This window comes from Coregonus clupeaformis, chromosome 34 (genome assembly GCF_020615455.1).
Source record: "Coregonus clupeaformis isolate EN_2021a chromosome 34, ASM2061545v1, whole genome shotgun sequence".
Classification (NCBI taxonomy): domain Eukaryota; kingdom Metazoa; phylum Chordata; class Actinopteri; order Salmoniformes; family Salmonidae; genus Coregonus; species Coregonus clupeaformis.
Window position 1 is genome coordinate 38209421 of NC_059225.1, and position 21287 is coordinate 38230707.

Consider the following 21287-nt stretch of genomic DNA (forward strand, 5'->3'; position numbering starts at 1 on the left):
TGAAGCATAAACTGGGAATTTGATATTTTTTACTGATATTATGATTGTCTGTTTGTTTCATATCTGCAAAGTAGTTAAAACGCTGTCAGTTCCACTTTTATTTCCTCTCTGTTTCGGGTTTTCTGAGTTCTCTTTGGAATGTGTTGTTCTCTGTCATGGAAGAGGCCTGTGTAATTCTGGAATTCCGGAAATTCTGGTCAGGCTCATTCAGATGATGTGGTTGGTGGACAGCTTATTTTCCCTGTGTGGGTATGTGTGTTTGTGTGTGTTTTTGCGTGCCTCCGTGCGAGGGACCTCACTGTCTTTGTCAGTGTGTATTGTTTTCAATACTGTTTGTGTGGCATTGTGTTAGTTTAGTGTGTATTGTACCCCTTTAAGTGTGTATTTAGACATTCAGGCCCTGATGGCAGGGGTGGGAGCTTCCTTTAGACCCATGTTTATTGCAGTCCATCAGTGTTAGGGTACTGTCTTGTGTTCCCTCAGTGTGAGTTTTATCCTATTTATAGGCTTATATTCCTGTCTTTTAGGGTGTCTTTTAGTGCATATAATTAGTTATTCTCAGTTAGTTAGGTATCCATAGTGATAGTATCGTTTGATAACCTTGTCTTCCCCTTTTTATCCCATCTCTATTTCTCTTTAACCTGCTTCCTTCTCTTTCTCTTCTTCTACCTATGCCCCCCTCCCTCTGTGGGACAGTGTTGTGTTTCCTCTGAGAGTAATTCTGCTGATTCTCACATTATTACAACCTCGAGGCCCCCAGGCATATTCTACATCCACAATTATGGTAATATAAAACATGCTGCTGCCTCTCATCTCACACAGGGATAAGGCAGGACAAAGCCTTCACATTCCTCTGTGGAGAACAAGCTGTTTCGACCACCCACATAACTCTGACACACTCCTTACATGGGCTATTGAGGCAGTTATCCCCGCAACATTAGGTCATTTATTTTGAAATTTCAACCAAAATCGCTCTCTCTCTTTCAGTTTCTCTGTCTATTAATCAATCAATCAATCAATCTTTCAATCAATCTTTATTTTTTCTCTCTCTCTCTCTCTCTCTCTCTCTCTCTCTCTCTCTCTCTCTCTCTCTCTCTCTCTCTCTCTCTCTCTCTCTCTCTCTCTCTCTCTCTCTCTCTCTCTCTCTCTCTCTCTCTCTCGCTCTCTCTCTCTCTCTCTCTCTCTCTCTCTCTCTCATTTCAATTTAAGGGGCTTTATTGGCATGGGAAACATATGTTTACATTGCCAAAGCAAGTGAAATAGATAATAAAAAAAAGTGAAAAAAATAAAATAAAATTAACAGTGAACTTTACACTCACAAAAGTTCCAAAACAATAAAAACATTTCAAGTGTCATTATGTCTATATACCGTGTTGTAATGATGTGCAAATAGTTAAAGTACAAAAGGGAAAATAAATAAACATAAATATAGATATTGTATTTGCAATGGTGTTTGTTCTTCTCTGGTTGCCCCTTTCTTGTGGCAACAGGTCACATATCTTCCTGCTGTGATTGCACACTGTGGTATTTCATCCAGTAGATATGGGAGTTTATCAAAATTGGATTTGTTTTCCAATTATTTGTGGGTCTGCGTAATCTGAGGGAAATATGTGTCTCTAAAATGGTCATACATTTGGCAGGAAGTTAGGAAGTGCAGCTCAGTTTCCACCTCATTTTGTGGGCAGTGTTCACATAGCCTGTCTTCTCTTGAGAGCCAGGTCTGCCTTCGGCAGCCTTTCTCAATAGCAAGGCTATGCTCACTGAGTCTGTACATAGTCAAAGATTTCCTTAGTTTTGGGTCAGTCACATTGATCAGGTATTCTGCCACTGTGTACTCTCTGGTTAGGGCCAAATAACATTCTAGTTTGTTTTTTTGGAAATTCTTTCCAATGTGTCAAGTAATTATCTTTTTGTTTTCTCTTGATTTGGTTGGGTCTAATTGTGTTGCTGTCCCAGGGCTCTGTGGGGTCTTTGTGTTTGTGAACAGAGCCCCAGGACCAGCTTGCTTAGGGGACTCTTCTCCAGGTTCATTTCTCTGTAGGTGATGACTTTGTTATGGAAGGTTTGGGAATCACTTCCTTTTAGGTGGTTATAGAATTTAACGGCTCTTTTCTGGATTTTGATAATTAGCGGGTATCGGCCTAATTCTGCTCTGCATGCATTATTTGGTGTTTTATGTTGTACGCTGAGGATATTTTTGCACAATTCTGCATGCAGAGTCTCAATTTGGTGTTTGTCCCATTTTGTGAATTATTGGTTGGTGAGCGGACCCCAGACCTCACAACCATAAAGAGCAATGGGTTCTATAACTGATTAAAGTATTTTTAGTATGTCGAATTCTATGTTCCTTTTGATGGCATAGAAGGCCCTTCTTGCCTCTCAGATCGTTCACAGCTTTGTGGAAGTTACCTGTGGCGCTGATGTTTAGGCCGAGGTATGTATCGTTTTTTGTGTGCTCTAGGGCAACAGTGTCTAGATGGAATTTTGTATTCTTGGTCCTGGCAACTGGACCTTTTTTGGAACACCATTATTTTTGTCTTACTGAGATTTACTGTCAGGGCCCAGGTCTGACATAATCTGTGCAGAAGATCTAGTTGCTGCTGTAGGCCCTCCTTGGTTGGGGACAGAAGCATCAGATCATCATCAAACAGTAGACATTTGACTTCAGATTCTAGTAGGGTGAGGCCAAGTGCTCTCTCTCTCTCTCTCTCTCTCTCTCTCTCTCTCTCTCTCTCTCTCTCTCTCTCTCTCTCTCTCTCTCTCTCTCTCTCTCTCTCTCTCTCTCTCTCTCTCTCTCTCGAATGTGTCAGTGGCAGTTATCTTGGTGCCAGTCTAAACGCTACTCTAAAGTGGTGCCAGCAGTAGTGATAAGTATTTGTGGGACACTGCTGTTTTGTTCAGTCAGACACACACACACACACACACACACACACACACACACACACACACACACACACACACACACACACACACATACACACTCACATCAAAGCTTTTGGTCAGTCATTGAGCCTCCTCAAGTTGAAGCTCCTCTGTCAAAGCCTTCCATTCACAGCCCAGTCAGTCAGTCTCCTTCTATCTGTGAGGCCCACCGGATGATAAGATGAGGAAAGCATACATGAAGCCACTTCTACTGATAACAGCCTTTGTTCCTTGTTTGTCAAAGCCACTGGGTGTGTGTGTGTGCATGTGTGGGAGAGACCTGTCTCTATTGGTTTCTATCTATCTATGTTTGTTTATGTCACGGATCCCCCCCGGTACTGCTGCTCATTCCATTCACCAGCTCCGGAGGTCTACGTCACCGGCCTTCTAGGCGTCACTGACATGGATCATTACCACCAACCCCGGACTGTCTTGTCTCATTACCACACCTGGTTCCCATTCCCCCTGATTAGTATGTGTATATATGTGCCCTCTGTTCCCCATTGTCCTTGTCCATTATTGTCCCATGTCCGTTGGTTTCGTGAGTACCTGTGCTCTGTTGTATCGGCTTTCGTGCTACGTGTTACTGTACATTGTATTACGGTTTACATACCGTGTAATTGTGCACTTGTTATTACGGGTCTCATCCCTTGTATTATTTAGAGGTTACACCTCACTCTTTTCTTTGGGTTACAGCCCTGTGTTATATATATATACGTGTTTGTTTTGGGCTTCGTCCCCGTCGTTTTTCATGTACCTTATGTTGGGTGGAGTAATAAAAAACTATATTACGCATTCCTGTGCCTGTCTTCTATCATTATACAAGGTGACAGTTGAATCAATCAATTAGGCGTTCACAGTACACAATCAGATTACCAAGGTCTATTTTGAGTGTTGTGATACTAGTGACCCTTTTTTCCCTTTTTCCTGGGATTCTAAGCCTTCTCTCTCTCTTCACAGCTGTATCACTTTATGCCATTCAATACCTCTCTTTTTTGCTCAGTTCATTCATTGTTGTGTACTCACAGTAACCCTCTCCTCTTTTCACTGTATGTCTGGTTCTATTGGTGACACACAGCATGTCCTGGCCATTCTCCACCCGCCTTCCCCCTGCCTCTCCCCCGTCTACCCCTATCTTCCCTCTGCCCCCTGTTTCCCCCGTCTGTCTGTTTGTTGTGACTGTGAGGCAGCCCAGGGGACCCTTCACAATGCAGCACAGCTTTCAGTCTGGGTCTAGGAGACAGGGCCTTGTGTTAAGAAAGGACCGTCTTCTCTGCTGCCAGTACAATTCTATACTGCCCTCCAGTATCTCTTTATTGACTCTCCTCTATAGTAGAAAGTGAATCCGTATCAGCGTTTTAGTGGTGTCCCGGCTGTGTTGTGTGTTTGCTAACGCATGGCGGCGGAGGGTGCAGAGAGATTTACCGAGCAACCAGACAGTGTAATAGTTCTGCCCTGAGGCTGCGGAGCTGTTGTAGGTCTGCGTCTCTTTATTACACTACCTCCCAGTACGTAGGCTGGTAGAGGGCTGCCTGAGACCTCCCATCCCTGTCTGTCTGTCTGTCGTTCTGTCCGTTTGTCAGTCCATCAGAGCTGGCCTCTCTGCTCCTTCTCTGAACAACAACATGCATTCATAATACACAGGCTGGGATTTCATGTAAAGACTATACACTCATAAATTATAATAGATTGGGCTTTCATGCTAAGAATACTATGCTATACACAATCGCAGAGCATTCATGCGAATCATGTGATGGTGACAATGGAGGACTTGTGTAAAGATTCGTTTTTTTATCTTGAGTTAGGATTTGTCTCACAGTGACATAGGACTATCTAAGGCTCAGATGACACCCTATTCTCCACAAAGTACATTAAACGTAGTGCACTAAAGGGGGTATTTGGTATTATCGACACACTGCCAGAGCCTTAGATAAAGGCATACAGTTTGCTTCTTTAAAAGTTGTGCACTACATACTGTAGAACAGGGTGTCATGTGAGATCAGCCCTAGGTTTCCCCTCCAGGGCCTGGGGCGGATGTGTCAGGGTTACCGGGACAAATTGAAAGTTGGTCTGGCTGGCTAACTGCAGTGTAATCAGGGAGGAGGTAATGGCACAGTACAGTTAGTCTGTGGTCTCATGGTTTCCCTCCTTCCCCTGACTTAATTCTACCCTTCTCCTCAAAGCACCGCTCCTGCAGAAGGAACTATAAACGAGCCAGCTGTAAAGTGTGGACGTGCGTGCATGTGCATGTGTGTCGCGGACAAGTTGGCCAGACATTTTACAACTTGAACTGAAAGTAAGATTACCTGTGCACCTTCCTATCCCACCACTAACTCTATAGCATCTGGTTCTTTTACAACAGCATACTGTATAGTGGAGAGGCTGGAGAGATATTATATTATATTTTACTGGAGGTGCGGTCATACAATTACCTGTGCATGCCTCTACCTATTAGCGCCAAGTATAGGTCTTCTGTGTAAAGCAGACTTTACTGTACTTTTCATTATACACACTGTTCAGTGTGTGTGTGCGTGTGTGTTGGTCTGTTTGCTCTGTTCATAAGGGCTGTATGTACAGCAGTAAGCCCGTGGCTCCAGAGGACTATCCACGAGGATCATCTTCAGATCACCTCATGTAATTACAGAGTTATTCTCATTCCATATGTAACGCTGTGATTATTACCATGTGTTTCACTGCTGCTTCTGTACTGAAGAGAGCAGCAAAAAGCCATTGGGATTAACGGCTCCTCGGAAGTATTGCCATTTCATTAGTGGCTATATGTAGCCAGAGGTCTTGTTAGGTAAGTGTGAGAACGTAGGTGAAAGACCGTTGTGGTGTCCTCTCTCTCTCCCTCGCTCTGTGGTGTCTCACTTGGTGGATGCATGATGTCACTGGCTCAGGCTAAAGAGGGAGGAGTGCAATCAGTGATTACAAACCCCTCTCTCCTTCCCACATACACACACACCTACACACACACCCCTCTCTCTCTATGAGGACCCCTCCCATTGGACAAGCAAATATGACCATTAAAACAGGTTTGTCTGTCCCCTGTGGTCAAACCACTGTGTTACCCCCGGCAACCAGGGGGAGCACTTCCTGTTTCTCACATCACAGAGAGGTCAAGCTCTACAGCAACGACCTGCTTGGTCGAGCGGCGGGTTGGGTTCAAGGCGAGGTGGAAGGCTACTGGAGAGGAGCACGAAAAGGAGGAGAGGAAAAGGGTATGTTGGCCGACAGACTGATGGAAGGAAGATATTAAAGGAAGAGGTCACTGTGACACTGTGGCTGACTGAGTGGTTAAGAGAGTGGGAGGATGGATGGTCAGATGTGTGTGTGTGTAGGCGTGTGTGGGGGATTTTTGCTCTCTGACATTGTCCAGAAGCCCAAGTGACTTTTCCTCGACACACCAGCTCCCCTTGGCAGCCTCAGGACCATGATGTCACCAGCACAGAGAATGTTTGTAAATGAGGGTCCAAACGCTTTCCCATGGTAAAAAGGCAGTGTGTGTGTGTGTACTGGTCAGTACTCATGCTAATGGCACGCTGCCTCTGATGGTCTATGACGTCAGGTTACTATCAGCATGAATCAAACTCCCAAACACAGAGAGAAACACCATAGCTTTCTACTGAGAGGAGGAGAGAGTGGAGAAAGAGAGAGCGACAGAGCGAGGGAGAGGGAGGGAGGGACTTGCAAAGTTTGTAACAAGTAAAACACAAGGAGTATTGCTGCTACGAAAGCACATTTCAGAATTGATTGGGAGAATAAGCGTGTTGGCAAAACCTTGGTTCAACATTTCTCAATATTCCAAGTGTAATCCAATGTTTGTCAATAATATCCCATCTCCTGCAGGAGTTTAGTAGCTACATTCTCAACAGTTAATGTGGAATACAATGCCATTCTGTCTATTCTACTTCTAGAAGCTATAGCAGCAACACCAATGCCAAAGATTGCAGCTGCTCTGTTATTGAAGCTAGATCTAGATATGTCACACATTTCTGTACACAACAATGCATTCTTCAGAGAGTGTTTATGATCATGTAATTGTTGTTGGATCAGTTCTGGCTGGGTTCCTAAACGTACGTTCCCTGGAGCCATTTGACCATGTGCGTTAGTTAATACATGCTGTTGGCTGTCCTAGAGAACGTGACCATAGAACAGAGCAGTTTCCTGCATGGTCAACTTTAGGGCTGTTGTCTTTATTAGATGGTTGATTGAACACGCAACCACACTGGCATACTTCCAGGATATGTGTGAACATACACGTGTGAGCACACATACAGTACAAACATCACAAGCATGTGGAAGGATGTATACATTGACACACACACATACATACACACACACACACACTCACACACACAATTATTCTATTCTATTCTATTCAGTTCAGTTCATAATTACATGCTGTACCAAGTTGATATATTATCAACTGAGAGAAACTGGAGACGTTGGAAAACCACAAAACCATGACACTTTTGGGATATGCATACAGCACTGCTACAGCATTCCAAATCCCGATCCCCTCTCCTCTTCCTGGGGGCTGTGGGTCTCTACAGAGCAGAGGGGGATGAGGAGGAGCAGGGCTGGGGAGGATGGCACAGATGTTTGAGAAGGAGGATGCGTGAACAGGAAGGATAGAATCCGGCGGCCAGGCAGTCACAGGAAGTGGATGGTGTCAGAGGTCACGGAGAGACATGCTGATTGAGCAATTGGATGAGAGAGAAAAAACTGCGAATCCGGTGCTGTTTTCAGATCCCTGTACTGTACAGCTCATTGTATGAATAATGACATGTATTGTACTATAGACGGTCATTTTCAGTGTTTTATATGAGCCCAGTGTGGTTAATGGGGGGTAATTGGGAGGTAATTGGTGGCCAGGGAGCTGCAGGCCGAGGCTTTATTGTCAGATTGATGATTGGAGATGATGAGGGTTCAGTGTTGTCAGTGTCTGGGGAGACAGAGGGAAACTGTGTCTCCACATCAGCTGCTTCTCATCACTGCATTGAAGCAGGGTGACTGGCAGGAGAGGGAAGAATGGGATGTGTGTGTGGTAGGGGTCGAAAGGTGTGTGTGTGGACAATGGCATGACTGTGCATTGTGTCAGGGTGGGTTGCTGTGTGGGTGTATAGGCCTGTGTGAGGGTTAATGGGTGTGGTGTGTTTGTGTGCATGTGTGTGCCATTCCACAAAGGACAGGCTGTGCCTATTCCCTTTCTGCATTTCAATGCTGCAGGTGCTGATTGCATTTGATGTATTGATTACTATAGTGTCAAACACTCCATAATCTTTCTCTTGTACGTTCCAACCCCACACCTTTAATGCTTCTGTTATTCTGGGGTTATTTTTGACTCTCTGAGAGGTAGCTTGTTCTATGGCAGCTCTATGGTAGAAGTTATCCATCCTTTGGGGAGGTTTAAACTGTGTGTGTAACCTTTTCCCTGGCACACTCTCTCTTGGATTGACTTGTCTCCCAACAGCCACTCTGCCAGCCTATATGACATTCTAACATGAGAAGCTGTTTTTCGTTTGTCTACCTCTTTCCTTCTATTTGTTCCTCTCTCTTTGACTATGTCTCCTCCTTTCTCTCTCGATCTTCCCGTGTTTCTCTCGCCCCTCTCTCTCTCGCTCTCTCTCTCTCTCGCCCCTCTCTCTCTCTCTCTCTCTCTCTCTCTCTCTCTCTCTCTCTCTCTCTCTCTCTCTCTCTCTCTCTCTCTCTCTCTCTCTCTCTCTCTCTCTCTCTCTCTCCCTGTCGTCTCTCGTTCTCTACCTTTCTCTCTGACAGTAAGTTCTAAAGGGCCTTTTCCATACCTACACCACCATAGCTGCCTGCTGATGCTTTTCTGGACAGCTCTAGCGAAAGATGTGATGGAAAAAGAGGAAGGGGGTGAATGGTCTCCTGACAGAGATTTGGCCCTAAAAGAGCACATTTCATCAACATAATTTAATGAATTCTGATTGCGGTGAGCGTGTGGATTTCTGTGGAATAAGTGGTATGCTCATGCATATCCATCCATCCATCTTTCTTTCTTTCTTTCTTTCTTTCTTTCTTTCTTTCTTTCTTTCTTTCTTTCTTTCTTTCTTTCTTTCTTTCTTTCTTTCTCTCATTCACACTCGCTTCCTCCTATATTAGCTAGTAGACTTGTAGAGAATGAGACAAATCGTGTGTTGACCAAACATTTTACCATGAAAGTGTCTGTGAAGTTAAAATCCTCTGTGACAAATGTTTAAAGAATGCAGATCACCTAAAGTTGGTACATGAGACCACAGACACGGAGGAGACACTGAACTGGAACACACAGACAACCCTAAACCACCCAAAGTGAGATATTATACCAGATGCATACCCCATAGACTTGCAGAGGAGAAACAGAAAATAGTTCTCAGTTTAACTCTCTAGGATTAAACTCTCTAGGATTCATGTGGACTCTCTAACCAGTTCTCATATCCTAGAAAGAGCCATAACAAGTATTCTATTGTGTGTAGTTGCATATTAACTGTAACATAGAGTAGATATTAGATCTTCACTGTAAATAAATAACTAATTGCCTGTGGATACACAAGTGTTGCATCCTGCATAGTTGCATATGATAGCTGTAATGTAGAATATAGATTACATTTACACTGTAAATAAACAACTCATTGAGCTATATAAATGGAGCTACAGTATTCCTTCCCAATAAAATGAAAACCAGTACTTCCTCTTGCATATTTGCATACAAACCCTGTCATGTAGAGAAGAGATTAGATCTACATGTTAAATAAAGAACTAATCCGCTGGAGCTATACATTTCTACAAACACCAAGACAAGGAAATATACTGTACAAGCTCCCGTTCGGCCACACAAGCTCCCGTTAGGCCTAGAGAAATAAACGCCTATAAAAACATATCTAATTTATGGGATACACAAGTTTTATCACATTTCTAAATGGACTGGTTGGGACTAGTTGATTGAAGTAGGAAAATATGTGTTCCAACAACGAGCTGTAGTTTTCTTTTCATGCTTAGGCTACTTTGCAAACTGCTAGTGCCATTTTAGAATTGGTTAGCCTAGGCTAGACAGGTTCCACATTGAAAATATACAAAAGCAGTAGTTCGATAAAGACAAAGAGCGTATTTTCATCAGAATCATTAAGCATAGGCCCACTCACCAAACGGATGTCATGGCCGTAATTCATCACCATGCAGTGTTCATTGTGGAATTGTTCAATCAATTCTAAAGAACAGGCAGAATAAACTAAATCGAATGTCTGTATATTGAAAAGAAGACAGATTTTGGTTTGTAACCCAACTTGCCAAATTCAGCCGCGTTTCAAATGATCACTCTGGGAATAACTGTTCCAGATGTGGCAACCTTTTCTATTTGGAAACATTTATTTTATTTTGTTATAGTGCATCATGTTTTTACTATAAAATAGGTGTGTCTTGACTGTGATAAGGGCTCGGGAAATAAGAGTGTCTTATATGCTAAATTAACAAAACAAGGCTATGCCATTGCACAGCTATAAGCTTCTACAAGCAAGCGCCACTGCTGAGGTATCTACCTTTTTGAAGATTGTGTTCCACAACATAATATAACCAGTTGATATTATGGTTTCAATAAATTCATCTTTACATTTTAGTCATTTAGCAGACGCTCTTATCCAGAGCGACTTACAGTTAGTGAGTGCATACATTTTCATACTGGCCCCCCGTGGGAATCGAACCCACAACCCTGGAGTTGCAAACGCCATGCTCTACCAACTGAGCTACAGAGGGCCTAAATGAGAGCAATATGGCAGAAACTAAGAAGTAAAAGGCTTGAAAAGGATCATGGTCAGAGAATGAGTGAAGCCTCACTCATGGTTACACTTTGGCGCTGTCCCTTTACAGTAACATAGGAATGTCCTCTCAGCCTTGTATCAACAGCCAAAATCTTGGAATGAAGCCCCGCCATCATAACTCAGCATCGATAGACAAGTAGCTTATAACAAAATAAGGATAAACCAAATAAATACACTTAAAAAATAAACGGCCACTCAATTTTCCCATTCCACAACGGTCTCCAAACACAAGTTGCATAATAAAGTTCCCCTTATGTGAACAGGCAAGTCAAGGCGACGGGTTTCGCTAAACTTTGTGCTAATTTAGACTTAATCTTAAAATGTCACTTGATTTTTTATTGACTGAATATATGTATATGGGGAAATTTAGCAATTAGAATTTGTTATCTGTAATGGTTATGATAAATTAGGCATTGTTGCGCACTGTTGGCATATAGATAAATGGACACATATTCTTTTTGTGTTTTTTTCCACGTTTTTCCAAGACTACATACTGTCTCTGGCTTATTGGTGTCTGTCTGACGATGTTTCACGTAAACACGAAGCCAACCCAGTTGTCAGACAATCGGCAGCAGCTCCACTCCTCATCTTCTTCACCTTTTTCAGATTGTGATCATACCGGCAGATTGTGATCATACCGGCAGATTGTGATCATACCGGCAGATTGTGATCATACCGGCAGATTGTGATCATACCGGCAGATTGTGATCATACCGGCAGATTGTGATCATCCCGGCAGATTGTGATCATACCGGCAGATTGTGATCATCCCGGCAGATTGTGATCATACCGGCAGATTGTGTTCATACCGGCAGATTGTGATCATACCGGTCCGGAATCGTTCTCCATTTTTCTTTGATATTGGTGTCAGTGTTCACATTTTGTGATATCTCCCTCCTTGCACAGACGCTCCTCAAAACTGGACAGAGACATAATGGTGTGTAAAAAATGTTTAAATAAAAACACAAAAAAGGACGCTTGCAAGTAGAATAGCGGTAGCAGCGAAGTAGCAGCACGTCCATCTCGTCCGTGTTTATACCAGAAGTGATACCAGAAAACTCACCCAATACTGCCCCTCAAGTCTTCACAAGGAATGATACTTTGCATCTCAATTTCCAGGTAGAAAAAAACTGTGTTCGAATGCCAGAGCGTACTATAAGGAGCCACCCCTTTTGTAACGAAAAACGACATTGCAACACTGTGCTATGCTCCATACCTTACATCTCTGTAGTGTGTGAATTTACCTTAACCCCTAACCCTAATTCTAACCCTAACCGTAATTGTAACCCTTACCCTAAACCTAACCCCTAAGCCTAAAATAGCCTTTTTTCTTGTGGGAACCGGTAAAATGTCCCCACTTGTTTTACTATGAGTACTTCTGTACCCTACAAGGATAGTAAAACCAAACACACAAACAAACACACTTCTCCCCATTGGGCCCAGGAGGGTGGGCAGTGTTGTTATACTTTATGTTCAGACTTCACAGGATGCACTTAAATTGATGAGGTCCTGGCCCCCTGGGAGGCTGAGGCTGCATGGTGGTGACGTAAACCAATAGGGTCTGGGTAAGGGGCCTGTTTACAATGTCTGCTGGATTAACTGATTGGGGTGGAGGCCCCTCTCCTCATCCTCATCATCTTCATCATCTTAGGGCGACAGCGACATGGGGTTCTCCTATCTGTAGTCATACTCTATGGGAGAATGCCAAGGAAGGGTGGATGCAGGCGGTTACTGGGACGGTTATGGTGGAAGTTATGGTGGAAGCGGATGGAGACCTCTTGTGTAATGCATTGGACAGAGAGAGACTGTTTTGAGGGTGCCAAAACAATAAACATGTCGCCAAACCCTTTATGATTAATGAGAAACATCCTCTCAGTTAATTGTGGTGCTCTCTGGGAACATCTGTGTTCGCTGTGTGTGCATGTGTGTGTGTGCGCGCTCATGTGCGTATGTGTGTGTGCGTATGTGTTGTAGGAACGTGACATGGCTCTGGCACGGGACTCCCATGCATGGTCTGCAGCTGTGTGACAGAGGAAATAGGTCAAAGGTCGTTGCTGATGTAAGGCCACCGCCCTGGCCTTGAGGCTGCAAGCGGGGTCACAAGGGCACAGTGCCTCTATGGAAGTGATTCTGGGTCATAAAGATAGAAAATGTGGGAGGTTTGAAATCAGAGCTGGACCATATAACATGGCTGGCCGCAATTGCAGACCACACATAGCAGACCCCACATAGGTCTAAGCCTGGTCTGAAAACCAACCTTTAGGCCTAGATTAGTAGTTAGTTGATCAACCTAGACTCAGGGGTAGACGTAACATAACAAAGGAAAATCCGGGACACTGAAATTAGTATGATATGTTACATTTGGTACAGTATGTATTAATTTGTGGATGTCCATCATCCATTTCGTATGATATGATACAAATTATAATCTGACACCTTGTAGAGCAGGGTTCCCCAACTGGCGGCCCGCGGTTCATTTTTATTTTGCCCCCCAAGTTTTCTGAGCAAAAAAAAAAAAAAGATTTTAATTAAGAAATGTTCCCAAGTATTCCCATGCATAATCAAGAGAAATGTGATCGTATACAAATGTAAGCAAGGTTTGAAATTATTATATTTTAGTCAAACATTATACTGTATCTGTTTGGGCTTCTTGTGGTCAATTTGTCATCTACACATTTTTTGTAAATATGTTCTGGCCCCCCGACCATCCGCTCAAAAAAACATCGGCCCGTGGCTGAATCTAGTTGATGATCCCTGTTGTAGAGTCTATGCCCTGACGAATTAAGTCTGTTCTCAATATTAGGAAGGTGTTCCTAATGTTTGGTATGCGAACCCGGGTCTCCCATGGGAGCAAACAATATCTTAGACATTTCAAAAATTCCCTTTTGGGCCGAGGGCAGACACTGGTTTTGAAGTTCGCAGGCAGGTTTACCTCATCACGTGACCATGACCGACTCATGTCCGCTACATATACTCAGTGTATAATATACCATGACATTGTTGAATACTCGTTTCTGATTGGCTTTAAGGGCATTCTAGAGCATGAATTACTTCCCTATAACGCATGGTATATCAGCACGGTAGAATTAAATGGCTATAGTTTATGTTTGAGCTGCTTTTGAAAGCAAAAGTCGAATTGAAAAAATTATTGCCATTGTTGAATTCGATTTTCATTAAAGCAAGCTAGGACTGATGGTTTGGTTAGCTAAACTAGCAAGTGGTTACCAAGGCAACTACTGTAGCTATCTAGTAAACTTGCTAGCTACTTCAATGGATGTTGAACACATTTCTACCTGCAAATGAACACATTTCTAGCAGCAAATGTGTTAGGTTATAGCCCCATGGTATAAAAGGTATAATCAACTCAGGGCTCTATGCATTCTCTGGAAAATAATGCAACTCCGTGGAAGGTTAGTTTCATTCCAATAGCGCATCATGGAACACACCTTCCACGTCGTTCATTATATTCCATAGAACGTATATAGCCCCTCGTTGATTATCCCTTACAGAAACTGTAGTATTTTTTTCATGTGGGTGGTGTGACACTGAGTCAGCACACTGCCACACAGCACGCAATTTCGTGGTCGGACCCAATTAGCAATGAGCACAAGGAGAGGCCAGCGTCCCTCCAGAGTGGTTGTGCGCCGTGCGACAGCTTTTTTGCCAATCGCCTCATTCACAGGGCACCCGCAATAGCCCACTTTGTCAAGTGGCAGCCGTGCACCTGCCGTTCACGTGCCATTTTCCTCACACAGCCCACCCGCCCTTGTCCCGACCAGCGACACTACAGCTGCCAGTCGGAGTCAAGACGCTTTTTCAGCGACAAGCCAGCGCGTGCCTTCTCCCTTTCACCACTTATTCTTTATATATTTATAGTTACATTGGATGCCATGTCCATTTGAAAAACAGTTTTGTGATTTCCACAAGTACGAGTACTGTAAATTATTATGTGTGTGCAAAATATCAGATAAAGAGTGCCAGTCCTGGTTCCCTGGATCAACATGTGACAACAAATACAATGTTTATTGACAGGCTTCTCACACAGTGCAATGGCAACAAAAGTGACATAGTAATCAAAGTGACATAGTTAAGGAATCAAATAAGTGACATTGTAAATATACTAAAAGAATATGTATATATATACAGTACCAGTCAAAAGTTTGGACACACCTACTCATTCAAGGGTTTTTCTTTATTTTTACTATTTTCTACATTGTAGAATAATAGTGAAGACATCAAAACTATGAAATAACACATTGGGAGTGACCATGATGTTTAAGGCTACACCAAATAGAGATGTGCAAGTTGTAGGGCTGACCCCAATTAGTTGACTGGTGGATAGTTTGGTCGTTAGGCTGTTGGTCGACCGAGATTGTTTTAGTCGTGCAGAAACAAGTATATATATTTGCACCCATCTCAGTGAACTAATCCTTTGTGGAGGCCTAGACTAAAAGCCATTTCATGCTTAATCCGAAAATGTGGTCGGAGGCTGGAGGGTGTGACGCAATTGCAGAGCCTCCAGAGGCACCCAGAGGCCAAATCGAGCTCTGTACTGCATCGTCATGTGCCTCCCAAATGTTTTAACTATGTGGAGGGCTCTATATAGCTCCGCATTGACATGATTAGTTGACGTAGGTGGGGACGGTACATCCTGTAGAAAACACAAACTCGTGGCCTCTCGAGTGACGCAGTGGTCTAAGGCACTGCTTCGAAGTGCTTGAGGCGTCACCACAGACCTGGGTTCGATCCCAGGCTGTGTCACAGCCGGCCGTGACCGGGAGACATATGAGGTGGCGCACAGTTGTCCGGGTTAGGGGAGGGTTTGGCCGGCCGGGATTTCCGTGTCCCATTGTGCTCTAGCGACTCCTTGTGGCGGGCTGGGCGCCTGCAAGCTGACTTCAGTTGCCAGCTGGACGGTGTTTCCTGTGACACATTGGTGCGGCTGGCTTCCGGGTTAAGCGAGCATTGCAGCTTGGCAGGGTTGTGTTTCGAAGGAAGCATGCCTCTCCCGAGTCCGTAGGGGATTGCAGCGATGGGACAAGACTGTAACTACCAATTGGCTATCACGAAAAAGGGCTAAAAGTAATAATAACAAATGTATTTTTTTATAACCTTTCTCCTCCCCTTCATCTGCACCGATTGAAGTTGATTTAACAAGTGACATCAATAAGGGATCATAGCTTTTACCTGTATTCACCTGGTCAGTCTATGTCATGGAAAGAGCAGGTGGTCTTAATGTTTTGTATAGTCAGTGTATATCGACTGAATTTTTTCTCCAAAAAGCTACTGGCTACTATCTGTATCAAAGACAGGTTTGAAAACTCGATGGTCAAAGATAACTTCCTATTGAGGCTTTTTGGCTTCTTCTGTGGGGGTTTAAGAGCAGCCGCGTCCAACTGTAGGTAGTGATCAAATATTTTCTTCAAGTGGGTGAGGCGGTTTAGGGAGCTGCATTTATTGCTAGAAAGGAACCGTTTGTATTGCCTCAAATATATAGTATATTAAATCAATGGCAACAATGTAGGCTATTTTTAGGTATAATCAATACATAATGTATCTACTTAAACTGTCAATCATTAGGTGTATCACTTTTTTTGTTTCATCCTCAAAGATTGTAAATGCATTATGTCCACATGTGTGGTTTTATTGTGTTTTTAAATTGGCAAATAAATCGAATCAAATTAAAATCACAACAAATGTAAGGTATTTATAGAAACAACAAAAACAGCTTGCAGCCTCTGGCTGGCTGTGGTTAGCTGGAAGGTGGCAGGCCGAATTTGAGATTAGAAAAATTCCTTGCTATTGTCTTTCAAATTAGCTCATGGATAGATGGCTTGCCTTGGGTTTATAGCTGTCCTCTGAGTGGAGGCGAAACGGCAGAGATGCAAAAATGGCCTGCCAAGGGCTTATAGCGGTCGTATGAGTCGGGGCTACCCGCCAGAGATGGAAATCACGTCTTGAAAGGCAAACTCCATTTGCTCGCTGGCGGTAGGAATTTATAGCCTTGGGTGTAAGGAAGGCAGCAAATAGCAAGCGGGAGGCCATTTTTTTGCTATCTGGGGAGTGAGAGCATGCCGTGCTGAGAAAGAGAAGCAGGGGAATAAAAGAGAAAGAGAGGAAGGGATGGTTTTGGGAAGAGATTACATCATTGCCATGTGTTATCATTTCCAAATGAGGCTTGTTACATAGACACACCAAAGCTTTTGTCCCAGTGCCCGAAGCACAGCGTGGAAGAATGTTGCAGAAATCTCAATCAAGAGCCATGCCAGATGGATAGGCTAGTTAGAACCCTCTGTGCTTGTCTCTATGCAGCTGCACACTGGCTTATCTGCTCAAACACAGGACAGATGTCAGATGTGGAGAGAAACAGGGCTTCTCACTGGCACTAGAAAGCAGTAAGCTCAAGCTTGAGAATATGAGTAATACATATGCCTGGCCTGGTTAGTTTGGTATGCTAAGAAATGTATTGCGTGCACACTGTGTCTTTCTCATGTGTCTTCAATCGAAGTGTTTGAAAAGTGATGCAATGATGATCAATCAGTCAATCAAATTTTATTTATAAAGCAGATTTACATCAGCAGATGTCACAAAGTGCTATACAGAAACCCAGCCTAAAACCCCAAACAGCAAGCAATGCAGGTGTAGAAGCACAGTGGCTAGGAAAAACTCCCTAGAAAAGGCAGAAACCTAGGAAGAAACCTAGAGAGGAACCAGGCTCAGAGGGGTGGCCAGTCCCCTTCTGGCTGTGCCGGGTGGAGAACATCTTCAAGATGTTTATACGTTCATAGATGACCAGCAGGGTCAAATAATAATCACAGTGGGTGTAGAGGTTGCAACAGGTCAGTACATCAGGAGTAAATGTCACTTGGCTTTTTATAGCCGGCATTTAGAGGTTGAATAGCAGGTGCGGTAGATAGAGAGAAAGTTGAAAACAGCAGGTCTGGGACAAGGTAGCACGTCCGGTGAACAGGTCAGGGTTCCATAGCCGCAGGCAGAAGAGTGGAAACTGGAGCAGCAGCACGACCTGGTGGACTGGGGACAGCAAGGAGTCATCAGGCCAGGTAGTCCTGAGGCATGGTCCTAGGGCTCAGGTCCTCCGGGATGGGAGGGAGAGAGAATTTGAGGGAGCATACTTAAATTCACACAGGACACCGGATAAGACAGGAGAATAACACCAGATATAACAGACTGACCCTAGCCCCCCAGCACATAGACTATTGCAGCATAGATACTGGAGGCTGAGACAGGGGGGGGTCGGGAGACACTGTGGCCCCGTCCGACGATACCCCCGGACAGGGCCAACCAGGCAGGATATAACCCCACCCACTTTGCCAAAGCACAGCCCCCTACACTACCAGAGGGATATCAACAGACCACCAACCTACTACCCTGAGACAAGGCTGAGTATAGCCCACGAAGATCTCCTCCACTGCACGAGCCCGAGAGGCGACAAACCCCCTGAATCCAGAATGTAAAGCCTCAGTGGCAGACAGACCACAGCCTATAGTCTGATGGGGGATCACTGTCAGGCCAGTGACAGTCAGACAGCTGATCCTCTCCACTCCCCTTTCCTCTTCTCTCCCACACAGTGTGGTCTGTTTGTTGATCTTGCCTGGCAGACTAAAACTAAACAGGGGTGAAACCTAAATTGCTGTTTTTCCAGGAGGGAGTTAATGGTTTGAATTTGATCTGGTGTTCTAGTGTACCGCTGTTTGGTTGCAGGTTAGCATTTCTCGTCATGAATCTTGTTCTGGAGGCAGCTCTGCAGTGGTCACTAGCTGGCACAGCCACAAAGTCATAAAATGTTAAACCTAACCTAACCCTAATCTTAACCACAATCCTAACCCTAATGCCTAACCCTAACCTTAAATTAAGACCAAAAAACACATTTTTGTTTTCATACATTTTTACAATATAGCTAATTTTGACTTTGCAGCTGGACTATCTAAGGGGAAATTGCTCAGTTCTGCCTCCAGGAAAAGACTCATGACAATAAACATCAACCTGCTGTTTGGTCTATCTGTTCCACATAAAGAAATGGAATGGGGTGGTTACAACCAGCATGTGTTTTGTTCGGAATAGTTCCTAGTGTGTTCCTACTGTTCACTGTCAGTGTTCCATCTCAGTGCTCTGTCCCAGTCTTCTAAAGTACAGTGGTACAGGTTTTTGTAACAAACTAGCACTAGGATATAATAAAGCATCATGTTGTACAACCAATATCAGAGCACAACAATCAACTTTTTAGTGCCTGCAAGTCAACTGTATCTCAGTACTATATCAGTTCTATCCCAGTGTCCCATCCCATGCAGTGTTCTGTGTTAAACTCTGTTAGTTTTATGTGACTGAGCGCCCAGAGTCCATCTCCTGACAGTGTGACCACAGAGAGAGTTGGTTCGCTCTGCAGGGGACCATGACTACAGCACACTGACTACACACTGGCTACACAGCTCCTTTCTCTGGCAGCACTCAGTCTTTTACCAGGCCATAGCGGCCCCCAGACAAGATCAGCTCTAAATCAACACTGGCCCTGGTGCTGCTATGGAAAAAGTGTCAGACCAGCCGCCCTAAATCTGACTGCCACTCACTCTGCAGTCAGCTCAGCACTGTCTCCCTCTGGCTGGGTCCTAAATGGTACTCTATTCCCTATGGAACCTGGTCAAATGTAGTGCCATTTCTACTGCACAGAGCTGTAACTCTACTAAGCCCCTACTAGTTAAGACAGGAGAGGCAGCTCTCTGTTGGAGTCCTGACTTGTTGTGAGAGGAACCAGTACTTGAGATCCTAGTAAAATGTTAGAGTGCATTTGCCTCTCCATATATTTTCATTGCTTACGCATGACAAGACCATGAGAGTTACTCCTACTGGAGATACTGAAGCTTTCCCAGCAATGAATCACTTACCGGTACCTAACTTATACATGATTAGGGCATAAACATGTCTCCTCAAACTGTCCACTCCCTCTCTTTTTCTAATTTCTCATCTCAGCTTTGAATACTTAGTGTATTCCCTTGATTTGTATGCAATCTCTCATCTCTAAACGTATATACATACAGTATGTGCATTAATAATAATAATAATAATAATAATAATAATAATATGCCATTTAGCAGACGCTTTTATCCAAAGCGACTTACAGTCATGTGTGCATAGATTAATACGTAAAAATGTATCTCAAACTAACTTCCCCCCTTCTCTCTCCCTGTAGAAACTGGTGTGCGTATGTGGTGACGAAGACAGTGAGCTGTGTGGTGGAGGATGGAGTGGAGACCTACGTCAAGCCTGACTACCACCCCTGCTCCTGGGGCACGCAGTGTTCCCGCATGGTGACGTGAGTATGCTCCTAACACACAAACACACGGGACTACCATGTGGTGCCGTATACTTACACTTACACATTCATTTAAACAGGTATACCCAGACACCCACTGCATGAATCAGTCTTTGCCCATCTACTGTAGACAGACAGAGGACAAAGTGGTGAGAGAATGCCAAGGCTGAGGGGAATTGTGTAAGAAGGGCCATTAGGACCTAATGCCCTTAATGTCTGTCAACACACACACACTCACACACACTGCTTGTGGAATAAACAAATTGGAAAGACAGACGTGTGACAACTCGCAAAACGTAACCAATATTTCTGGGAAATCAGGACCTTTTTGACAAATCTGAAGCCCATACTATACGGCTTCCCTCTCTCGCTCTCTCGCTCTCTTTTTCTCTTCATCTCCCTTCTCTCCTGTCTTTCTCTATCCTTCTCTTGCATGATTCCAGGCATAGCAGTGGTAGGCTAAGAGCTGTCGTATTGTAATTGACATAAATTATGTGTGATGGACAAAGTCGTGGCTGTGCAAACTGAGTCCTGTTGATTGAAGGCCTTCTACTGCCACAGCCTCTGTCTCTCTCTCTGACACTCTCACGGCTTGGCAGCAGATGACTGTGTTTTGAGCCTGAACCATACAGCACATATACAGGAAAGAAAACAATATATGCCTGTTCACGCACAAGGGGGATTAATTGTGAAACATTTATTTCCTTCTCAGTTTAAAAGGGGAAAATAAAAGACAGTTTCTTTTGAACGCGGTCCAAGCAAAATGTAGAAATCTGTCCGTGTGTATGTCGAGCACGTGTGTGGAACGTGTGTGTGCATGTGTGTTCGTTTATCTGTTCTAATTGTTTGACAATGCTTTAGGATCTCATTTTGGAGTTTGGCTTCGACTCTCCATTGCAACATACAGTACATTTGCTACACAGTGGAGTATTCTCATCCATCAGAAAGGGGAGGGGTCTCCTCTGAACTATGGTTATCTGACCAACGAAAACGAAGGGTGGTGGTCAGCTTGAGTTTGAATTAGGTTAATGTAAATATTGGGCCACTTGACTTGGGTATTGCGTTTGTTCGTACAGTAATTCAATATGTTTTGACAGTTATCACAGATGTGTGCTGTCAAGTGCTGTGCAATCTGTTTCCCCAATCCTGAAGTTCTTGTTACTTTTTTCAGATTACGTGATTGGGTAAGAGGAGATTGCGACGCATACCTACCATGC

The 21287-nt window shown here is 43.9% G+C and overlaps 1 protein-coding gene across 1 annotated transcript in view; it reads left to right on the forward strand.

The window, feature by feature from the left end:
• LOC121539645 (EMILIN-1) overlaps positions 1 to 21287 on the forward strand; it is a 57706-nt gene that overhangs the window by 14076 nt on the left and 22343 nt on the right. Inside the window, exon 2 of the mRNA XM_041848306.2 lies at positions 19948 to 20070. Coding sequence (XP_041704240.1) covers positions 19948 to 20070 — 123 coding nt within the window. The remainder of the gene's footprint in view (positions 1 to 19947; positions 20071 to 21287) is intronic.